This window comes from Eucyclogobius newberryi, unplaced genomic scaffold (assembly GCF_026437365.1).
Source record: "Eucyclogobius newberryi isolate DKJ021-1_F unplaced genomic scaffold, fEucNew1.0.hap1 SCAF_9, whole genome shotgun sequence".
NCBI classification, from domain to species: domain Eukaryota; kingdom Metazoa; phylum Chordata; class Actinopteri; order Gobiiformes; family Gobiidae; genus Eucyclogobius; species Eucyclogobius newberryi.
In genome coordinates this window covers 11,337,150-11,357,454 of record NW_027316532.1, presented here as the reverse complement: position 1 = coordinate 11,357,454, position 20,305 = coordinate 11,337,150, and the positions used below count along the sequence as shown (strand labels likewise).

The window sequence follows — 20,305 nt, the reverse complement described above, 5'->3', positions numbered from 1 at the left end:
CTATCACTGCAGACTCACAGACTGCACGCCACAATCATGATACTACCACTGCAGACTCACAGACTGCACGCCACAATCATGATACTATCACTGCAGACTCACAGACTGCACGCCACAATCATGATACTATCACTACAGAGGCACAGACTGCACGCCACAATCATGATACTATCACTGCAGAGGCACAGACTGCACGCCACAATCATGATACTATCACTGCAGACTCACAGACTGCACGCCACAATCATGATACTATCACTGCAGACTCAGACTGCACGCCACAATCATGATACTACCACTGCAGACTCACAGACTGCACGCCACAATCATGATACTATCACTGCAGACTCACAGACTGCACGCCACAATCATGATACTATCACTGCAGAGGCACAGACTGCACGCCACAATCATGATACTATCGCTGCAGAGGCACAGACTGCACGCCACAATCATGATACTATCACTGCAGACTCACAGACTGCACGCCACAATCATGATACTATCACTGCAGAGGCACAGACTGCACGCCACAATCATGATACTATCACTGCAGAGGCACAGACTGCACGCCACAATCATGATACTATCACTGCAGAGGCACAGACTGCACGCCACAATCATGATACTATCACTGCACTTATTCCTGCTGTTTCCTTCAATTCTCTCCTTGTTTCCTTCTTTTCCTCCTTGTATCCTTTTTTTTCCTCTTCTTTTATTGTTTCATATCTTCCTCCTCATTTACTTCAAATTTTTCTCTTCCTACTCGTTTCCTTCTCTTCCTACTCGTTTCCTTCTCTTCCTGTTCGTTTCCTTCGCTTCCTGCTCGTTTCCTTCTCTTCCTGCTCGTTTCCTTCTCACGTTTTCCTTCTCTTCCTGCTCGTTTCCTCCTCTTCCTGCTCGTTTTCTTCTCACGTTTTCCCCCTCTTCCTCCTTTGCCCGAGCTCTCGTAAGAGGTACATCTTTGTTTCCTTCACACATCATTGAGCCTCATCTCTGCTGTCCATAGTTTACAAGAGCACTTCAAAAGCTTTTCTTATCACACGGCAGCCAAATAAGCCATTTCCACAGAAGGAGATTTGTAACGCAGATGAGAGGGGGAAGAGGAAAGAGGGGGAGGTGGAAAGAGGAGATGAGGATGATGAGAGCTGGGGAATGGAGAGAAACGGAGGAGAGAAAAAGACAGAGGGGAGGAGAAAGGAGAGAAAGGGGAAGTGAGCGCTCCGAGCTGCAGCAGGGAGAGGACTCTATTGAAATGAAGGACACTTTATCAGTGAAAGTGGCTGCAGTCGTCTCTAAAGTAACGAGAGCCGCTGTTCTCTCTGCTTTATGTGTCCTTTGTTCTGTGTTGGGCCCTAAATGTGCCCTTCACACATTGACTCACCCACAGGGAGAGTCAGGACACCCACAGGGAGAGTCAGGACACCCACAGGGAGAGTCAGGACACCCACAGGGAGAGTCAGGAGCAGTGGGTGACGATGTGGTACGCTTCCTGTTTCCTTTTCTTCCTGCTTGTTTCCTTCTCACGTTTTCCTTCTCTTCCTGCTCGTTTCCTTCTCACGATTTGCTTCTCTTCCTGCTCGTTTCCTTCTCACGTTTTCCTTCTCTTCCTGCCCGTTTCCTTCTCACGTTTTCCTTCTCTTCCTGCTCGTTTCCTTCTCTTCCTGCTCGTTTCCTTCTCACAATTTGCTTCTCTTCCTGTTCGTTCCTTCTCATGTTTTCCTTCTCTTCCTGCTTGTTTCCTTCTCTTCCTGCTCGTTTCCTTCTCTTCCTGCTTGTTTCCTTCTCACGATTTCCTTCTCTTCCTGCTTTTTTCCTTCTCACGATTTCCTTCTCTTCCTGTTCGTTTCCTTCTCACGTTTTCCTTCTCTTCCTGCTCGTTTTCTTCTCACGTTTTCCTTCTCTTCCTGCTCGTTTCCTCTTTCCATCTTCCCCACGATGATGACGCTCAGAGCGTTTCAAACGGCCACAGCGCGTCGTCAATCACCCTGACGATCTGTACGTGCGGAGAAGTGACACAACAAAACATCCTTCCTCTTCATTTGCAGTTTCCTGTCTCTTCCTGGTGACTGTTTCCTGCTGTTTCTTTCACTTGCCTCCTCGTTTTCCTGTCTTCTTCCTCCTTTCCTTCTAGTTTCTTACTCTTATTCTCAACTTTTCCTCAAAGTTTCCTCCTCTTCCTCTTCTTTTCCTCCTCATTTTCTTCTCTGCCTCTTTGTTTCCTTCTCTTCCTCCTTATTTCTTCCTCTTCCTCCTTGTTTCCTTATCTTCCTCATTTCCTCCTTGTTTCCGTCTTCTCTTCCTCCTTGTTTCCTTCTCTTTCTCCTTGTTTCCTTCTCTTCTTCCTTGGTTCCTATCTTCCTCATTTCCTTCTCTTCCTCCTTGTTTCCTTCTTTTCCCTCCTTGTTTCCTCCTCTACACCCTTTTTGTTTGTCCTAATGTGATTTACAGGCGACATTTCTAACTTTACAGTTACATTTCCTGAATTCAAATCAGATGAAATGTGTTCGTTCGTTTGAGGTGGGATGCATTTGTACCTAATGTAACATGGATGATTGTGGTTCCATTCCAATGCTTCTGAGAGGAATGAAGATGTTTAACACACCTTAGAATTTAGCCTCAAACAATTGACAGTGAAACGAAGGGGAGAAAAAACACACTGGGTTTTTGGTGAGGAACTTTATGTTTAAGTTGTGCTAAAAGCGTCAGGTTTTCAAAATTTAAACTTTCGTCTTTCAGTATTTAAACGCGACTGATGCAGTGAGTGTTTCTGAAGCAACCATGTGGAAAGACGAAACCCGTGGTCCTGGAAAAGATGTGTGTTTGAGAAGGGTCAGGTCATTGGCCTCGAGCAGAGAAAACTAATGTACTTCAGATCTGTGTGAGGAACAATGACACACTGAAGATCTGTGTGAGGAACAATGACACACTGAAGATCTGTGTGAGGAACAATGACACACTGAAGATCTGTGTGAGGAACAATGACACGCTGAAGATCTGTGTGAGGAACAATGACACGCTGAAGATCTGTGTGAGGAACAATGACACACTTCAGATCTGTGTGAGGAACAATGACACACTGAAGATCTGTGTGAGGAACAATGACACACTGAAGATCTGTGTGAGGAACAATGACACACTGAAGATCTGTGTGAGGAACAATGACACGCTGAAGATCTGTGTGAGGAACAATGACACGCTGAAGATCTGTGTGAGGAACAATGACACACTGAAGATCTGTGTGAGGAACAATGACACACTGAAGATCTGTGTGAGGAACAATGACACACTGAAGATCTGTGTGAGGAATAATGACACACTGAAGATCTGTGTGAGGAACAATGACACACTGAAGATCTGTGTGAGGAACAATGACACACTGAAGATCTGTGTGAGGAACAATGACACTGAAGATCTGTGTGAGGAACAATGACCCAATCCTCCTCAGAGTGAACCTCCTGCTCCTCCTCCTCAGAGTGAACCTCCTGCTCCTCCTCCTCAGAGTGAACCTCCTGCTCCTCCTCCTCAGAGTGAACCTCCTGCTCCTCCTCCTCCTCAGAGTGAACCACCTGCTCTTCCTCAAAGTGAACCTCCTGCTCCTCAGAGTGAACCTCCTGCTCCTCCTCCTCAGAGTGAACCTCCTGCTCCTCCTCCTCAGAGTGAACATCCTGCTCCTCCTCCTCAGAGTGAACCACCTGCTCCTCCTCCTCAGAGTGAACCTCCTGCTCCTCCTCCTCAGAGTGAACCTCCTGCTCCTCCTCCTCAGAGTGAACCTCCTGCTCCTCCTCCTCAGAGTGAACCTCCTGCTCCTCCTCCTCAGAGTGAACTTGCTCTCAGATCACACACTTATCTCCCGTAGCTAACTTCAAAGGGCCCCGGGCCGGGCCCTTCAGATCAGCTGTGAAACTGCTGTGACTGTCTCCATAAGAACATTTTCTCTGGTCACAGCTGGTTCACCGGTCACTGCTCTGGAGATGCTTCCGTGTGGGAGGGCCACAGTGACCTAAGGGTGTGTTTGTGTCTTTGGGCATTTGAATACCAAAGGAGATTGGAAATATATAAATGGGATTTTAGTTTCAAGACTTGATTTTCCGGTTTTATATTTAAATATATATTCTTCAATCGAAATTGCAGCATTTTTTACAATATAAACATATAAAAGAATATTGAAAAAAGAAAAGAAAGCAGCAGCAGCAGTAGTTGCATTCATACGAAGTGTAAAACTAGATGATTCAATTTTTTTTAGCCCTTTAATCAGTGCCCTACATTTATCCAGAAAGAAGATTTTACAATGAAGTTAATGCAGATATTCTGTACGTCAGACGCATCTTGAATCCAGCTGAATACTCAGAGCAGGAGGTAATTTCACAAGTGTTTGCTCAAGTTGTGCTAAAAGTGGAGAGAAGGTGGACACAGTGAAGATGAGGCTCCTGGGACCAATGAATATGCAAAATGAGACGTTTTGGCCAAAATGCGCAAAAAAGGAAGAGAAGATGAAGATGTTTAGCAGGAGCTGTGTTCCAGGATGAGAAGAGCAGAAAAGAACCTTGTTGGAAGGAAATATGCAGTGCATAAATTAAGAATTTACTAATAAAATAAAGTAAAAATATGCTTGATCTCGGTTTGTACACAGATACTTACACAATCATTTACAGATGGTCGGAAATAGTGGAGAAAGTGAACAGTGCGTGAATAGTATTGGAAATATTGTAAAAGTGGCAAGTGTTTTTCATGAGAAACTGTTCTTGTGGCGGGAGGTTCTGGTCCTGATGGACCGTAGCCTCCTGCCTGAGGGGAGTGGCCTCCTGCCTGAGGGGAGCGGCCTCCACCTGAGGGGAGTGGCCTCCTGCCTGAGGGGAGTGGCCTCCTGCCTGAGGGGAGCGGCCTCCTGCCTGAGGGGAGTGGCCTGAGGGGAGTGGTGGTTCTGATGGTTAGAGCTCTTCACACATGATTTACACAGAAACAGACAAAACAAAGTGCACGTAAACACCAGGGCATCTGACATCTTGGATTACCTGATGAAACTGAAGGTGATGATTGAATAAAAGAAAAGAAATAAAAAAAAATCAAACATTTGAGGGAAAGGACCCTGACTGACGGTGAACATATTCAGTCAAAGTCATCATATTAGGTAGGTGTGTGTGTGTGTAGGTAGGTGTGTGTGCTTGTGTGTGTGCGCGTGCGTGTTTGTGTGTGTGTGTGTGTGTGTGTGTGTGTGTGTGCGTGCGTGCGTGTGTGTGTGTGTGTTGCTCCTGAGGCTCTTCAGGCTTGTAGTTTCCCTCTAAATCTCTGTCAGGGGCCTTAAGTCCTGGCTCCCGTCCAAACTCCCATCAGCCCCGGGATAATGAAGCGCTCTAATGTTCGGAGCCTCTCGCTTAATGGAGAGGTGAAGACGAGAGGGGCTGATGTAGTAGTGGGAGTAAAAGCGATAGTAAAAGTGATTGCAGTACTATAGCAGTACTATAGTAGCAGTAATCATTTAGTGGAGGTCTGCAGACGGCCGGAGCGGTCTATTGACTGGAGTGGGCCGGGTTAATTTCAGAGTCTGCTTCAGTGAGGCTCATTACAGACCTGCTGTGTGAGGGAGGGGCTTCAGGGTCAGAGAGGTCAACGAGAAGAAGCATCTCCTCAAGAAGATAGTAAGTATAGCAGCTAGTAGAAATAGTAGTAGCAGCAGTAGAAGTAGTAGTAGCAGTAGTATGGTGGTGGTGGTGGCGGCGGCGGCGGCGGCAGTAGTAGTAGTAGTAGCGGCAGTAGTAGTAGTTGCGGTAGTAGTAGTAGCGGCAGTAGTAGTAGCGGCAGTAGTAGTAGTAGTTGCGGCAGTAGTAGTAGTAGAATTTGCGGCTGCTCCTCCAGGACATGCTCTGTATTGACAGGGATCAGGAGTGTGTAATAATTGTAGTATTTGCTGCACTGTCCTAAACTGGTTAAAGTCCAATCTGGAAGACAGGAAGTACTTTGTTGAAATTGATAACTGTGTCTCAGACCACATGACCCTGACCTGTGGGGTGCCCCAAGGGTCAGTCCTGGGACCCCTTCTATTCAGCCTCTACATGTTGCCGTTAGGTCAGCTGATATGCAGTGAAAATGTGTCCAATCACAATGCAGATGAGTCAGATCTATGTTTCACTGTCACAGGTGAATATGGACCAGTGGATTCACTCTGTCACTGCATCCAACAGATCAGTGTGTGGACCGGCCTCCTGCTGGTGCCAGAGGGCCTCCTGCTGGTGCCTGCTGGTGCCAGAGGGCCTCCTGCTGGTGCTAGAGGGCCTCCTGCTGGTGCCAGAGGGCCTCCTGCTGGTGTCAGAGTCAGTGTGTGGAGGCAAAACAACTTTCTGCAGCTGAACTCAGACAAGACTCAAATCATCGTCTTTGTCACAGAAACAAAGACAAAGTGTTAGTGTCACCTCCAGAGTCTCGCTCTAAAACCTACAGATTAAGATAGAAATCAAGTCAGTAATAAAGTATAGGTCTAAAACAGACTTATCCATGCGTTTGTCTCCAGTAGATTAGACTGTAACGGCCGCTCACTGGTCTCTCCAAACGAGCTGTAAAACAGCTGCAGTACATCCAGAACGCTGCTGCTCAGGTCCTGACTAGAACCAGGAAGTACCATCACATTAGTCCTGTTCTCAGGTCTCTGCACTGCCCCCTGTGGCTCAGAGAAGAGACTTTAAAGCAGCTCTGCTTGTGTACAAGTCTCTCCATGGCCTAGCACCAAAGTACATCTCGGATCAAAATTTACAATCGTATTAATAATCTTGATGGTCATCCTACTAAATATATTTAAAGTAATGGGTAATTTTGTTATATGCAGAAAATATCCACAAAGTTGGAACGAAAGAAAGTTCTGTGGAGTGTTCTGTGGAGTGTTCTATGGAGTGTTCTGTGGAGTGTTCTATGGAGTGTTCTGTGGAGTGTTCTATGGAGTGTTCTATGGAGTGTTCTGTGGAGTGTTCTGTGAAGTGTTCTATGGAGTGTTCTGTGGAGTGTTCTATGGAGTGTTCTGTGGAGTGTTCTGTGTAGTGTTCTGTGGGGTGTTCTGTGGAGTGTTCTGTGAAGTGTTCTGTGGAGTGTTCTATGGAGTGTTCTATGGAGTGTTCTGTGAAGTGTTCTATGGAGTGTTCAGTGGAGCGTTCTATGGAGTTTTCTATGGAGTGTTCTGTGGAGTGTTCTATGGAGTGTTCTGTGGAGTGTTCTATGGAGTGTTCTATGGAGTGTTCTGTGGAGTGTTCTGTGTAGTGTTCTGTGTAAGTGTTCTGTGAAGTGTTCTGTGGAGTGTTCTATGGAGTGTTCTATGGAGTGTTCTGTGGAGTGTTCTGTGAAGTGTTCTATGGAGTGTTCTGTGACGTGTTCTGTGGAGTGTTCTGCGGAGTGTTCTGCGGAGTGTTCTGTGAAGTGTTCTGTGGAGTGTTCTGTTAAGTGTTCTATGGAGTGTTCTGTGAAGTGTTCTGTGGAGTGTTCTGTGAAGTGTTCTGTGGAGTGTTCTGTGGAGTGTTCTGTGGAGTGTTCTGTGGAGTGTTCTGTGGAGTGTTCAGTGGAGTGTTCTATGGAGTGTTCTGTGGAGTGTTCTGTGGAGTGTTCTATGGAGTGTTCTGTGGAGTGTTCTATGGAGTGTTCTGTGGAGTATTCTGTGGAGTGTTCTATGGAGTGTTCTTGAAGTACTAGACTGAGATGACGTTGGACTTTTTATAACATTTTTATAAACTGACTTTTGCTGTTTTACAACATGGACAAACTGAGCAGACACCGGGACAGATGGGACACATTGGGGGACAGATGGGACACATTGGGGGACGGATGGGACACATTGGGGGACACTACACTCTCTGGTCTTGTTCTGTTCTTTACTTTTGTTTTGTTTGTATTTAAATATCAAAATAATTTTTAAAAAATTAAAAATTACATTCAAATGTTGTTTTAATGTATTATTATTATTTATTGCTTTATTTGAAGGATCTTTATCTGAAAATGGGATTAAACTGCATGTTTGACAATTACTTTGGTTATTTAGAGTTTTGCAGTTTTACAAAAGAGAAGAAACCAGGCTTGTTCGGTTGTGTTTTCTGGACTTGTGTTTTGAGCTGTACGTGGTGTGTTCAGGTGCACCTCCTCAGTCTTGTGTTTTGAGCTGTACGTGGTGTGTTCAGGTTCACCTCCTCAGTCTTGTGTTCTGAGCTGTACGTGGTGTGTTCAGGTGCACCTCCTCAGTCTTGTGTTTTGAGCTGTACATGGTGTGTTCAGGTTCACCTCCTCAGTCTTGTGTTCTGAGCTGTACATGGTGTGTTCAGGTTCACCTCCTGAGTCTTGTGTTTTGAGCTGTACGTGGTGTGTTCAGGTTCACCTCCTGAGTCTTGTGTTTTGAGCTGTACGTGGTGTGTTCAGGTTCACCTCCCGAGTCTTGTGTTTTGAACTGTACGTGGTGTGTTCAGGTGCACCTCCTCAGTCTTGTGTTTTGAGCTGTACGTGGTGTGTTCAGGTTCACCTCCTCAGTCTTGTGTTTTGAGCTGTACGTGGTGTGTTCAGGTTCACCTCCTCAGTCTTGTGTTCTGAGCTGTACGTGGTGTGTTCAGGTTCACCTCCTCAGTCTTGTGTTTTGAGCTGTACGTGGTGTGTTCAGGTTCACCTCCTCAGTCTTGTGTTCTGAGCTGTACGTGGTGTGTTCAGGTGCACCTCCTCAGTCTTGTGTTTTGAGCTGTACGTGGTGTGTTCAGGTTCACATCCTGAGTCTTGTGTTTTGAGCTGTACATGGTGTGTTCAGGTTCACCTCCTCAGTCTTGTGTTTTGAGCTGTACGCGGTGTGTTCAGGTTCACCTCCTCAGTCTTGTGTTTTGAGCTGTACGTGGTGTGTTCAGGTTCACCTCCTCAGTCTTGTGTTCTGAGCTGTACGTGGTGTGTTCAGGTTCACCTCCTCAGTCTTGTGTTCTGAGCTGTACGTGGTGTGTTCAGGTGCACCTCCTCAGTCTTGTGTTTTGAGCTGTACGTGGTGTGTTCAGGTTCACCTCCTGAGTCTTGTGTTTTGAGCTGTACATGGTGTGTTCAGGTTCACCTCCTCAGTCTTGTGTTCTGAGCTGTACGTGGTGTGTTCAGGTTCACCTCCTTAGTCTTGTGTTTTGAGCTGTACATGGTGTGTTCAGGTGCACCTCCTCAGACTTGTGTTCTGAGCTGTACGTGGTGTGTTCAGGTTCACCTCCTCAGTCTTGTGTTCTGAGCTGTACGTGGTGTGTTCAGGTTCACCTCCTCAGTCTTGTGTTTTGAGCTGTACGTGGTGTGTTCAGGTTCACCTCCTCAGTCTTGTGTTTTGAGCTGTACGTGGTGTGTTCAGGTTCACCTCCTCAGTCTTGTGTTCTGAGCTGTACGTGGTGTGTTCAGGTGCACCTCCTCAGTCTTGTGTTCTGAGCTGTACGTGGTGTGTTCAGGTGCACCTCCTCAGTCTTGTGTTTTGAGCTGCACGTGGTGTGTTCAGGTTCACCTCCTGAGTCTTGTGTTTTGAGCTGTACATGGTGTGTTCAGGTTCACCTCCTCAGTCTTGTGTTCTGAGCTGTACGTGGTGTGTTCAGGTTCACCTCCTCAGACTTGTGTTCTGAGCTGTACGTGGTGTGTTCAGGTTCACCTCCTCAGACTTGTGTTTTGAGCTGTACATGGTGTGTTCAGGTTCACCTCCTCAGTCTTGTGTTCTGAGCTGTACGTGGTGTGTTCAGGTTCACCTCCTCAGACTTGTGTTCTGAGCTGTACGTGGTGTGTTCAGGTTCACCTCCTCAGACTTGTGTTTTGAGCTGTACGTGGTGTGTTCAGGTACACCTCCTGAGGGACCAGCTGAGCGCTGAGGCCACAGCCCGGATCGAGGCCCAGGCCAGAGTCCACCAGCTCCTGCTCCAGAACCGAGACCTGCTCCAGCACATCTCCAGCCTGGTGCAGCAGATCCAGGGCCTGGAGAGGAGGACGGACCTCCAGAGCGGTGAGTAAAGGGGGGGAGGAGGACGGACCCCCAGAACGGTGAGTACAGAGGGGGGGAGAGGACGGACCCCCAGAGTGGTGAGTGGGGGGGAGGACGGACCCCCAGAGTGGTGAGTAAAGGGGGGAGGAGGACGGACCCCCAGAGCGGTGAGTGGGGGGGAGAGGAGGACGGACCCCCAGAACGGTGAGTACAGAGGGGGGGAGAGGAGGACGGACCCCCAGAACGGTGCGTGGGGGGGAGGACGGACCCCCAGAGTGGTGAGTAAAGGGGGGGAGGAGGACGGACCCCCAGAACGGTGAGTACAGAGGGGGGGAGAGGACGGACCCCCAGAGCGAAACATCTGAGAGAAGACAGAAATAAAAAGAATCATACATATTTATAAAAGATTTGTTTTCTATAAAAAGACAGAGGTTGTTATATTCTAAATGCAGAGGATGTGACTGCAGTACATCGTGTTCACTGAGCAGCCTCGCACCCCTGAATCACTGTTTTACAATTTTTATTTCATAAAAAAGTTTGGAGTCTGTTTGATTCTGGCCTGGTTGAAGAGAGTGTCGTTTTAAGAGCGTGTTGGTTGTGGATGAATCTTTGGCACATTTTGCTCCTCCGTGCTGATGAAACCCGGTGAAAGTCCCAAACGCAGCTCCATTTGTTACGTACGGTCCTGAGATTGATTGGGTTTTGGAATTCACACAAATCATCTTCCTCCTACATGGATATTATGTCCCACATGATTATACTGCGGGGCCCATCCCGGGCAGCGCTGTGCATTTCAATGAGAGCAGTGTCACAGTGTCAGACCCGGACAGCCCTGGACACGGCTCTGGACGGCCCTGGACGTGGTTGACTCGAGGGAATCCACTTTGGAATGTTTAATCTGATTATGCCGAAGTCAGAGCACGTTAAAGGAGCCACATTCTGCATGATTTGTGTTGTTTGTGTTGTTTGTGTTATTTGTGTTATTAAAGCTTCACATCAGAACATCACAATCACCAGGAGCTTAATGAAGTCACAGTCATAAACACAATGCTCTGCTGTTCCCTCTCTCTCTGCTGTTCCCTCTCTCGCTGCTGTTCCCTCTCTCTCTGCTGTTCCCTCTCTCTCTGCTGTTCCCTCTCTCTCTCTGCTGTTCTCTCTCTCTCTGCTGTTCCCTCTCTCTCTGCTGTTCTCTCTGCTGTTCTCTCTCTGCTGTTCCCTCTCTCTCTGCTGTTCCCTCTCTCTCTCTGCTGTTCCCTCTCTCTGCTGTTCCCTCTCTCTCTCTGCTGTTCCCTCTCTCTCTCTGCTGTTCCCTCTCTCGCTGCTGTTCCCTCTCTCTCTGCTGTTCCCTCTCTCTCTGCTGTTCCCTCTCTCTCTCTGCTGTTCCCTCTCTCTCTCTGCTGTTCCCTCTCTCGCTGCTGTTCCCTCTCTCTCTGCTGTTCCCTCTCTCTCTGCTGTTCCCTCTCTCTCTCTGCTGTTCTCTCTCTCTCTGCTGTTCCCTCTCTCTCTGCTGTTCTCTCTCTGCTGTTCCCTCTCTCTCTGCTGTTCCCTCTCTCTCTCTGCTGTTCCCTCTCTCTGCTGTTCCCTCTCTCTCTCTGCTGTTCCCTCTCTCTCTGCTGTTCCCTCTCTCTGCTGTTCCCTCTCTCTCTCTGCTGTTCCCTCTCTCTCTCTGCTGTTCCCTCTCTCTCTGCTGTTCCCTCTCTCGCTGCTGTTCCCTCTCTCTCTGCTGTTCCCTCTATCTCTGCTGTTCCCTCTCTCTCTCTGCTGTTCCCCCTCTCTCTCTGCTGTTCCCTCTCTCTCTGCTGTTCCCTCTCTCTCTGCTGTTCTCTCTCTCTCTGCTGTTCCCTCTCTCTCTGCTGTTCTCTCTCTGCTGTTCCCTCTCTCTCTGCTGTTCCCTCTCTCTCTCTGCTGTTCCCTCTCTCTGCTGTTCCCTCTCTCTCTCTGCTGTTCCCTCTCTCTCTGCTGTTCCCTCTCTCTGCTGTTCCCTCTCTCTCTCTGCTGTTCCCTCTCTCTCTGCTGTTCCCTCTCTCGCTGCTGTTCCCTCTCTCTCTGCTGTTCCCTCTATCTCTGCTGTTCCCTCTCTCTCTCTGCTGTTCCCTCTCTCTCTCTGCTGTTCCCTCTCTCGCTGCTGTTCCCTCTCTCTCTGCTGTTCCCTCTCTCTCTCTGCTGTTCTCTCTCTCTGCTGTTCCCTCTCTCTCTGCTGTTCTCTCTGCTGTTCTCTCTCTGCTGTTCCCTCTCTCTCTCTGCTGTTCCCTCTCTCTCTCTGCTGTTCCCTCTCTCTCTCTGCTGTTCCCTCTCTCTCTGCTGTTCCCTCTCTCGCTGCTGTTCCCTCTCTCTCTGCTGTTCCCTCTCTCTCTGCTGTTCCCTCTCTCTCTCTGCTGTTCCCTCTCTCTCTCTGCTGTTCCCTCTCTCTCTCTGCTGTTCCCTCTCTCTCTCTGCTGTTCCCTCTCTCTCTCTGCTGTTCCCTCTCTCTCTGCTGTTCCCTCTCTCGCTGCTGTTCCCTCTCTCTCTGCTGTTCCCTCTCTCTCTGCTGTTCCCTCTCTCTCTCTGCTGTTCCCTCTCTCTCTCTGCTGTTCCCTCTCTCTCTCTGCTGTTCCCTCTCTCTCGCTGCTGTTACCTCTCGCTGCTGTTCCCTCTCTGCTGTTCCCTCTCTCTCACTGCTGTTCCCTCTCGCTGCTGTTCCCTCTCTCTCTCTGCTGTTCCCTCTCTCTCACTGCTGTTCCCTCTCGCTGCTGTTCCCTCTCTCTCTGCTGTTCCCTCTCTCTCTCTGCTGTTCCCTCTCTCTCTCTGCTGTTCCCTCTCTGCTGTTCCCTCTCTCTCTCTCTGCTGTTCCCTCTCTCTGCTGCCCCCCCTTGTGTGTTCTCACTCATGACTCATGCTGCTCATCTGTATTCTGCTGTTCTCTCCACAGGGTCTGACTCTGGACTGGATCATCCTCTTTTTTCACACTATTTTACCAAAACTTTTCTGAAACATAAAATTCAAATATATTTTTGTCTAAATAACGTTATGGGAGTAATCGGAGAATATTGGGTCGGTGTCGATGAGACTTTTGCTAAATGGAGGAACTGTCTCTGGATCATTCAAAGCCTCAGAGCCACATGCACTATTCATGACAGTGAGGATTTGCTGAGTGTCTCCGCCCACTCGTCACCCCGCGTGGCTGTCATAGCTCAGTGTTAATGAAGTCTTAAAGGAGATGTATTCTGAGTGTTGAACCATGTCATAACTCTTCCTCTTACTCAGAGTTTGTTTTCTCCTGTGTCGACGCCGTTAGCATTAGCTGCTGGTGTGAAGCTAACTGGTGTGACACTAACTGGTGTGAAGCTAACTGGGGTGAAGCTAACTGGGGTGAAGCTAACTGGTGTGAAGCTAACTGGGGTGAAGCTAACTGGTGTGAAGCTAACTGGGGTGAAGCTAACTGGGGCCCTGGGGAAGCTCTATTACTCAATTTAGACTTTAATCTGAGCTTTGTTTTAGGATTTTTATTTGTTCCTTTTTCGTAAAGACTAAACATAGAACAGAACTGCACACGACCAGAGCGGAAATGAAAGTAAGAACACAAGTAGACTTCAACAAAACAATTGAAAAAACATAACATTTAACAACATCATCAACATTCTAGATTTAAAATAAAAGTATCATTTAATCCAAAAAGTCTTCAAATTATGTCCATTTCCAATTTAAGTCTGAACGTCAGTTCAAGGGATCCATTATTGTGTCCATGGCAGGAGTTTTGAGGCCTAAGTACATAGTTCTAACACTGCAGTACTGTTACTGCTACTGCTACTGCTTCTGCTACTGCTACTGCTACTGCTACTGCTTCTGCTACTGCTACTGCTACTACTACAATCATATTTGAGCCGCAGGACAGTCCAGAACATGTGATGGTGGTGTGTCTCCTGGAGCACTTTGACCTTTGACATGGAGTTATGACAAAACGTGACACATTTGGCGCTCCTCAGTGGGACGGACACATGTTCCCACTCTTCATCCGTCGAAACCAGATCACCTTCTCTTTCCCATTTGTTTTGAATATATTAAGTAGAATAGTTTTCCAGATTAGAAACGCATCGATACGTTAGATATTATTCACGTTGAAAGTTGTGGTTTATTAGCCTTGATAACGATGTCCGTTCGAGGGTTCGAATGGTCATGACTGTGTCTCCAAAGGTCGGAGCTTTGTTTTCATACAGTCTGACCCGTCTGTCTGTTTGTGTCCACAGTCGGGTCCCAGGACAGTCTGCTGGAGATCACATTCCGCTCCACCATCCCCCCGGTGCTCTGCGATCCCTCCACCCCCAAACCAGAGCTGACCGCGCCCCCCATGAGCCTGGGCCACGCCTTCTCCTCCTCCAACGGCAGCGCGGGCAGTCCGTTAGGTAGGGACACACATCTGTTCAAACTGGAGCCTTTCCGCTTCCTGCCGGGCCCCCCTCTGCCCATGCGGCGGCCCTCGTCCCCCACAGCGCAGAGGGCGAAGCCAGAGGAACGCTCCCAGCTCTCGGCCCGGGACCACGAGCCCGACAACACTGCCCAATTTGGCCATTTTCGGGAATCGGGTATCGAGTCGGAGTACGAGTCGAACTCAGAGGACAGCGAGGACGGGGTGGAGGAGGGGGGGGAGGGGGAGGAGTTCTTCGGGTGGGGCACAGACGCAGAGACAGTCGGTCTGCTGAATGTCCTGAACAGACACAGGACCAGTGGCTGTCTGCGGGACGAGATCACAGTGATCCAAGCACGTGTCGCTGGCTCTTCGCTCCCACTCGTGTAGCAGCAGTGGTCTGGTCAGGGCGGTCGCCGCGGTAACACAGGGAGGGGGAGGAGTTTCAGTCTCTTTGGTGTTTCTGTAACAACAATGAGAACAACCTAAAGCAGGACGAGGTCAGCTCAGGTGGACTCTGTCCTGTCATTGCAGAGAGTTAAAGAGCGGGTATTACACTTCTGTGGGGGATTTACTGTTACTTTTTGTTAGTATGAAAATGCTATATATATATATATATATGAGAAAAGCATGTCCCTCCCCTTCAGAACCTCAGCACAACACAAATCAAATCAATTTATTTTTGTAAGGCCCAAAATCACAACAACAGTTGCCTCTGAGGGCCACAGGGAGAAATGAATCAACAATGTCTGTGGTGGCGAGGGAGTCAGACAATGTCTGTGGTGGCGAGGGACAATGTCCCAGGGTCCTCTGTCCTTAGACTCTCCTTCTCGGCCAGGAAAAACTACAAAAAAAACCTCTTTGGGAAAAAAGCGTAGAAACCTGGAGGAGTTCAAGCAAGAGTACAAGCACACGCAAGTTTATGAAGGTAAAATAACAGTATGTTAAGCACAAAGGCTCTTCACACTTTCACGCTGCAGCTCATCACAGGAGATGGGACTCACACGTTGCAGACTTGCTCAGTGGACTTCAGTTGGGAGTGTTGTAGCTGCTTCTGTTATCAGTCCTGTGAGGGGAGGGGCCGAGTGGGAGAGCGATTAGACACTTCCTGGTTTGGAGAGCTTGTGGGCGGTCCTCTGTGCCGTTTGTACAACAAACTATAGAAGATTTGAATAGTTTTCAACTAGTGCCCAGGAGAGATCCAAGAGTACTCAAACATACATGAATGACATTTACAACCACTTCAGGCGTGTTTTTGATGAGTGAATAATGTTATAACACGTTATAACACTTTATAACACGTTATAACATGGTATAACATGGTCGAAAGTGTTTGAATGTTTGAATGATATCCTCTCTTTAATGAACATGTTGTGTGCATCGACAGAACGGTGCAGGTCGCACAGAAGAACAACAAGCATGACTCAACTTCAAAATAGTTTCCAGTAATAAGTGTATAATAAGAGTCTGGTGTTGACACAGGCCGGGGTCTGCAGGGGTCTACAGGGGTCTGCAAGGGTCTGCAGGGGTCTACAGGGGTCTACAGGGGTCTGCAGGGGTCTACAGGGGTGCAAGAGGCTGCTGCATTGCACCTTTCCTCACAAAGGAAGACTTGTGATACTTTTGACAAACGGCACAGTCCGTCTCCGTCAGGAGGCTCTGTCGTCCCGGATCTGAAATACTTCCCAGTTTAGTCCACACAGTATTTCAAAGTGCTAATACTGTGGCAACACGACTTGGACAAACTATATTTTTGAGATTTGTTTGTACAGTTTTACACATGGATTATATTATTTATATTATGAATTGTTTTATATTGGCCGTATGTCCATGAAAACACCTGAAACTGTGAGAGACGAGAAACAGCAGAGCACAGTTCACTCAGGCTTAAATCTGATGTGTCACATTTAAACTGAGCTCCACTTGGGCCATAGGTCATAGGTCATGTCAGCCCGAGCACCAGCCGCTGTGGTGTTACGGTCATTATTAAAACAAATTGTTGAGTTGATATTGGCCAATGCTTTACATGTTTCAAAGCGTAAAAGCAGACTTTACCGCTAAAGGTCAAACTGGGCAGAGAGTAGTAGGTCAGAAGGTGTTTTTCTGGAGACTTCTTCTGAAAAGTCTTTTGTAACATGAGTATTATAGAAGCCTGTAATATGGAGTCAAATGGGTGTTTTCAGGTCACAGGCTGAACATTACAGCGTTAGAAGAGCGTAAACATTTGCGCAGTAGTAAATCCAGGTAATCTGAGTTTTCATGCATGTGTGGCCTCCTCCACGGCCTCGTCTCCGCTTCAGAGCTAATGTCTCGTCTAAATGCGTCCCCACACACCTCTTAGTCTCTCCTCTTGATTACAGGCCACACGACCTGCTCCGTGACCTCTCACCTGCTCCGTGACCTCTCACCTGCTCCATTTCCAGTAGCATCACTTAGAGACAAGCATTATGTAAAAAGCAGATCATTGCGTACCATTTTCAAATTCTTACTGTTTTTCATTTTTTCATAGATGATGCTTGGGTTTTAAGAATAAAAATGGTGTTTATTTTCTACCGCTCCTCCATGGTGCAAGCGCAGAGCTCCATGGGAACAACCCTTTAGCTTCTCCAGCCAAGCTAAGCATTGAACCAGACGCATGGGGTTCATTTTAGGACATTTTAGGTCAACAGTGAGGAAAAGAAGTATTTGAATGCCCTGCGACTTTGCAAGTTCTTTCACTTCGAAATGATGGAGGGTCTGAACTTTTCATCGTTGGTGCATTTTCACTGTGAGAGAAAAAAACTGAAATTATTTTGTATGATTTTTAAATAACTTATTTGTATGTTATTTCTCAGTATTTGAACACCTGAATAAAGTGATGTTAATATTTGGTACGGATGTCTTTGTTTACAATGACAGAGGTCAGACGTTTCCTGTAGTTCTGGACCAGGTTTAACACAGCAGCAGGATTCTGGCCACGCCTCCTCACAGGTCTTCTATAGATCTGTCAGGTTTTGGGGCTGTCGCTGAGCAACAGTTTTCAGCTCCTTCTAAACCTCCTTTGAGACTGGCGAGGCCACTCCAGAACCTTGATCTGCTTCGTACAGAGTCACTCCTTGGTTCTCCTGGCCGTGTGCTTCAGGTCATTGTCATGTTGGAAGACTCAGCCACGCCCCATCTTCAATGATCTGGCTGAGGGAAGGAGGTGTTGCCCTCATTGGTCTCATTCATTCTCTCCTTAATACAGAGAAGTCGTCCTGTCCCCTGTGCAGAAAAACACCCCAAAGCCTGATGTTTCCTCCCCCAAAGTATAATGTTTCCTCCCCCAAAGCCTGATGTTTCCTCCCACAAAGCGTAATGTTTCCTCCCCCAAAGCGTAATGTTTCCTCCCACAAAGCCTGATGTTTCCTCCCACAAAGCGTAATGTTTCCTCCCCCAAAGCCTGATGTTTCCTCCCACAAAGCGTAATGTTTCCTCCCCCAAAGCGTGATGTTTCCTCCCCCAAAGCGTGATGTTTCCTCCATCCAAAGCCTGATGTTTCCTCCCACAAAGCGTAATGTTTCCTCCCCCAAAGCGTGATGTTTCCTCCCCCAAAGCCTGATGTTTCCTCCCCCAAAGCGTGATGTTTCCTCCCCCAAAGCGTGATGTTTCCTCCATCCAAAGCATGATGTTTCCTCCCCCAAAGCCTGATGTTTCCTCCCCCAAAGCGTGAGGTTTCCTCCCCCAAAGCGTGATGTTTCCTCCCCCAAAGCATGATGTTTCCTCAGCCAAAGCCTGATGTTTCCTCCCCCAAAGCCTGATGTTTCCTCCCCCAAAGCCTGATGTTTCCTCCCCCAAAGCCTGATGTTTCCTCCCCCAAAGCCTGATGTTTCCTCCCCCAAAGCAAGATGTTTCCTCCCACATGCTTCACAGTGGAGATGGTGTTCTTGGGATGGTCCTCATCTTCTTCTTCCTTCAAACACAGCGAGTTCAGTTTATATAAAAATGTTCTATTTCTGTCTCCTCTGACCACATGACTCTGGATCATCCAGATGGTCATTGTCAAACTTCAGATGGACCTGGACATGTGACTTAAGCAGGAGAACCTTCTGTGCGATGCATGATTTTAAACCATGACGTCGTAGTGTGTTACCATAGTAACCTTTGAACCTGTGGTCTCAGCTCTCTTCAGGTCATAGACCTGCTCCTCCTGTAGTTCTGGGCTGATTCTTCACCTTTCTTATCATCATTGAACCCCACGAGGTCAGATCTTCATGCAGCTCCAGCCTGAGGGAGAGTGACATCATCTTTAGCCTCTTCCATGTTCTAACAATCGCTCCAACTTTGATCTTTCTTCATAAGCTGCTTGATAATCGCCTGTAGCTCTTTCCAGTCTTGTGGAGGTCACAGTTTAGTCTCTGGGGTCTTCTGACAGCTCTTAGGTCTTGTCCATGGCAGTGGGTGGTGTCTGACTGAGTGTGGGAGGGACTGGGGTCTTTATGCAGCTAACGAACTCAAACAGTTGCTTCTAATTTAGATTAATTTGTGGAGCAGAGTTGGAGTAAAGGCAGAATTCCTGATTGGCAGGTGTTCAAATACCTATTTGAAGCAATAACATTCAAATAAATTAATTAAAATTTATACAATGTGATTTTAGATTCTGTCCCTCACAGTGGAAACCTACGATACATTCTTAGTGGGAGAACTTGCAAAATTAAATTGTTATTTTCCTAATTCATAAACATTTGTGTCCAGATATCATTAAAATTGTTCAAATCCTGTTTTAGTGAAATGTGCAGCTGGTTCTGTTTTGAAAGCGTCTGTGATGTTGTTTTAATGCTGCACCTTTAAGAAGACGCTTCAAACTGCTGTAGAACCAAAGAAGTGGAAGAAAATGTCTTCAAATCCCAAACTCAAGTAGTTCACATAATAGTATATGTACTAAAGCATCATTATAAACCTGTATTTATATTTATATTGAAGTATCTGTAGTAGTGAGTGACACCAGTGACACGTGAGGTGGGACAGGGGACATGTCTTTGTGGGACAGTTACAGCAGTTACACAGGTCACAGGTCAGTCCTTCGCAGGTCAGTCCTTCGCAGGTCAGTCCTTCGCAGGTCAGTCCTACACAGGTCAGTCCTTCATAGGTCAGTCCTTCACAGGTCAGTCCTTCATAGGTCAGTCCTTCGCAGGTCAGTTCTTCGCAGGTCAGTCCTTCGCAGGTCAGTCCTACACAGGTCAGTCCTTCACAGGTCAGTCCTTCGCAGGTCAGTCCTTCGCAGGTCAGTCCTACACAGGTCAGTCCTTCATAGGTCAGTCCTTCACAGGTCAGTCCTTCGCAGGTCAGTCCTTCACAGGTCAGTCCTTCACAGGTCAGTCCTTCGCAGGTCAGTCCTTCGCAGGTCAGTCCATCATAGGTTAGTCCTTCGCAGGTCAGTCCTTCGCAGGTCAGTCCTTCGCAGGTCAGTCCTACACAGGTCAGTCCTTCATAGGTCAGTCCTTCACAGGTCAGTCCTTCACAGGTCAGTCCTTCATAGGTTAGTCCTTCGCAGGTCAGTCCTTCGCAGGTCAGTCCTACATAGGTTATTCCATCGCAGGTCAGTCCTTCACAGGTCAGTCCTTCACAGGTCAGTCCTTCACAGGTCAGTCCTTCACTGTTTTGAATGACTTTGAACATCTAGAGATGCCCCATTCCAAGGTTAATGGTCCAGTCCAAAGCAGGAACATGGTATTGGTTCTGGTTGTGACCAGTCAATATTATAAAATTGTCTCACAATTATTATTTGTCCAGTTTTATACAAACCTGATAAATAAATAACACTGGCAGTACATATTTGGATTAGTCCTTTATTGCGCTCTTGTCATTTTCTTGTGTCGTCAGTATTACATTAAAGACGTGACTGAGCAGACTGAACAGCGTCGTGTCTTCAGCGTTACATTAAAGACGTGACTGAGCAGACTGAACAGCGTCTTCAGCGTTACATTAAAGACGTGACTGAGCAGACTGAACAGCGTTGTGTCTTC

At 47.4% G+C, this 20,305-nt stretch overlaps 1 protein-coding gene across 1 annotated transcript in view; it reads left to right on the top strand.

Annotated features, from left to right (window-relative positions):
• Nucleotides 1-20,305, top strand: part of LOC140353794 (carboxyl-terminal PDZ ligand of neuronal nitric oxide synthase protein-like) — a 161,020-nt gene that overhangs the window by 114,640 nt on the left and 26,075 nt on the right. The window contains exons 9-10 of the mRNA XM_072438537.1: nucleotides 9,799-9,961; nucleotides 14,164-14,319. Of these exons, the coding sequence (XP_072294638.1) occupies nucleotides 9,799-9,961; nucleotides 14,164-14,319 (319 nt within the window). The remainder of the gene's footprint in view (nucleotides 1-9,798; nucleotides 9,962-14,163; nucleotides 14,320-20,305) is intronic.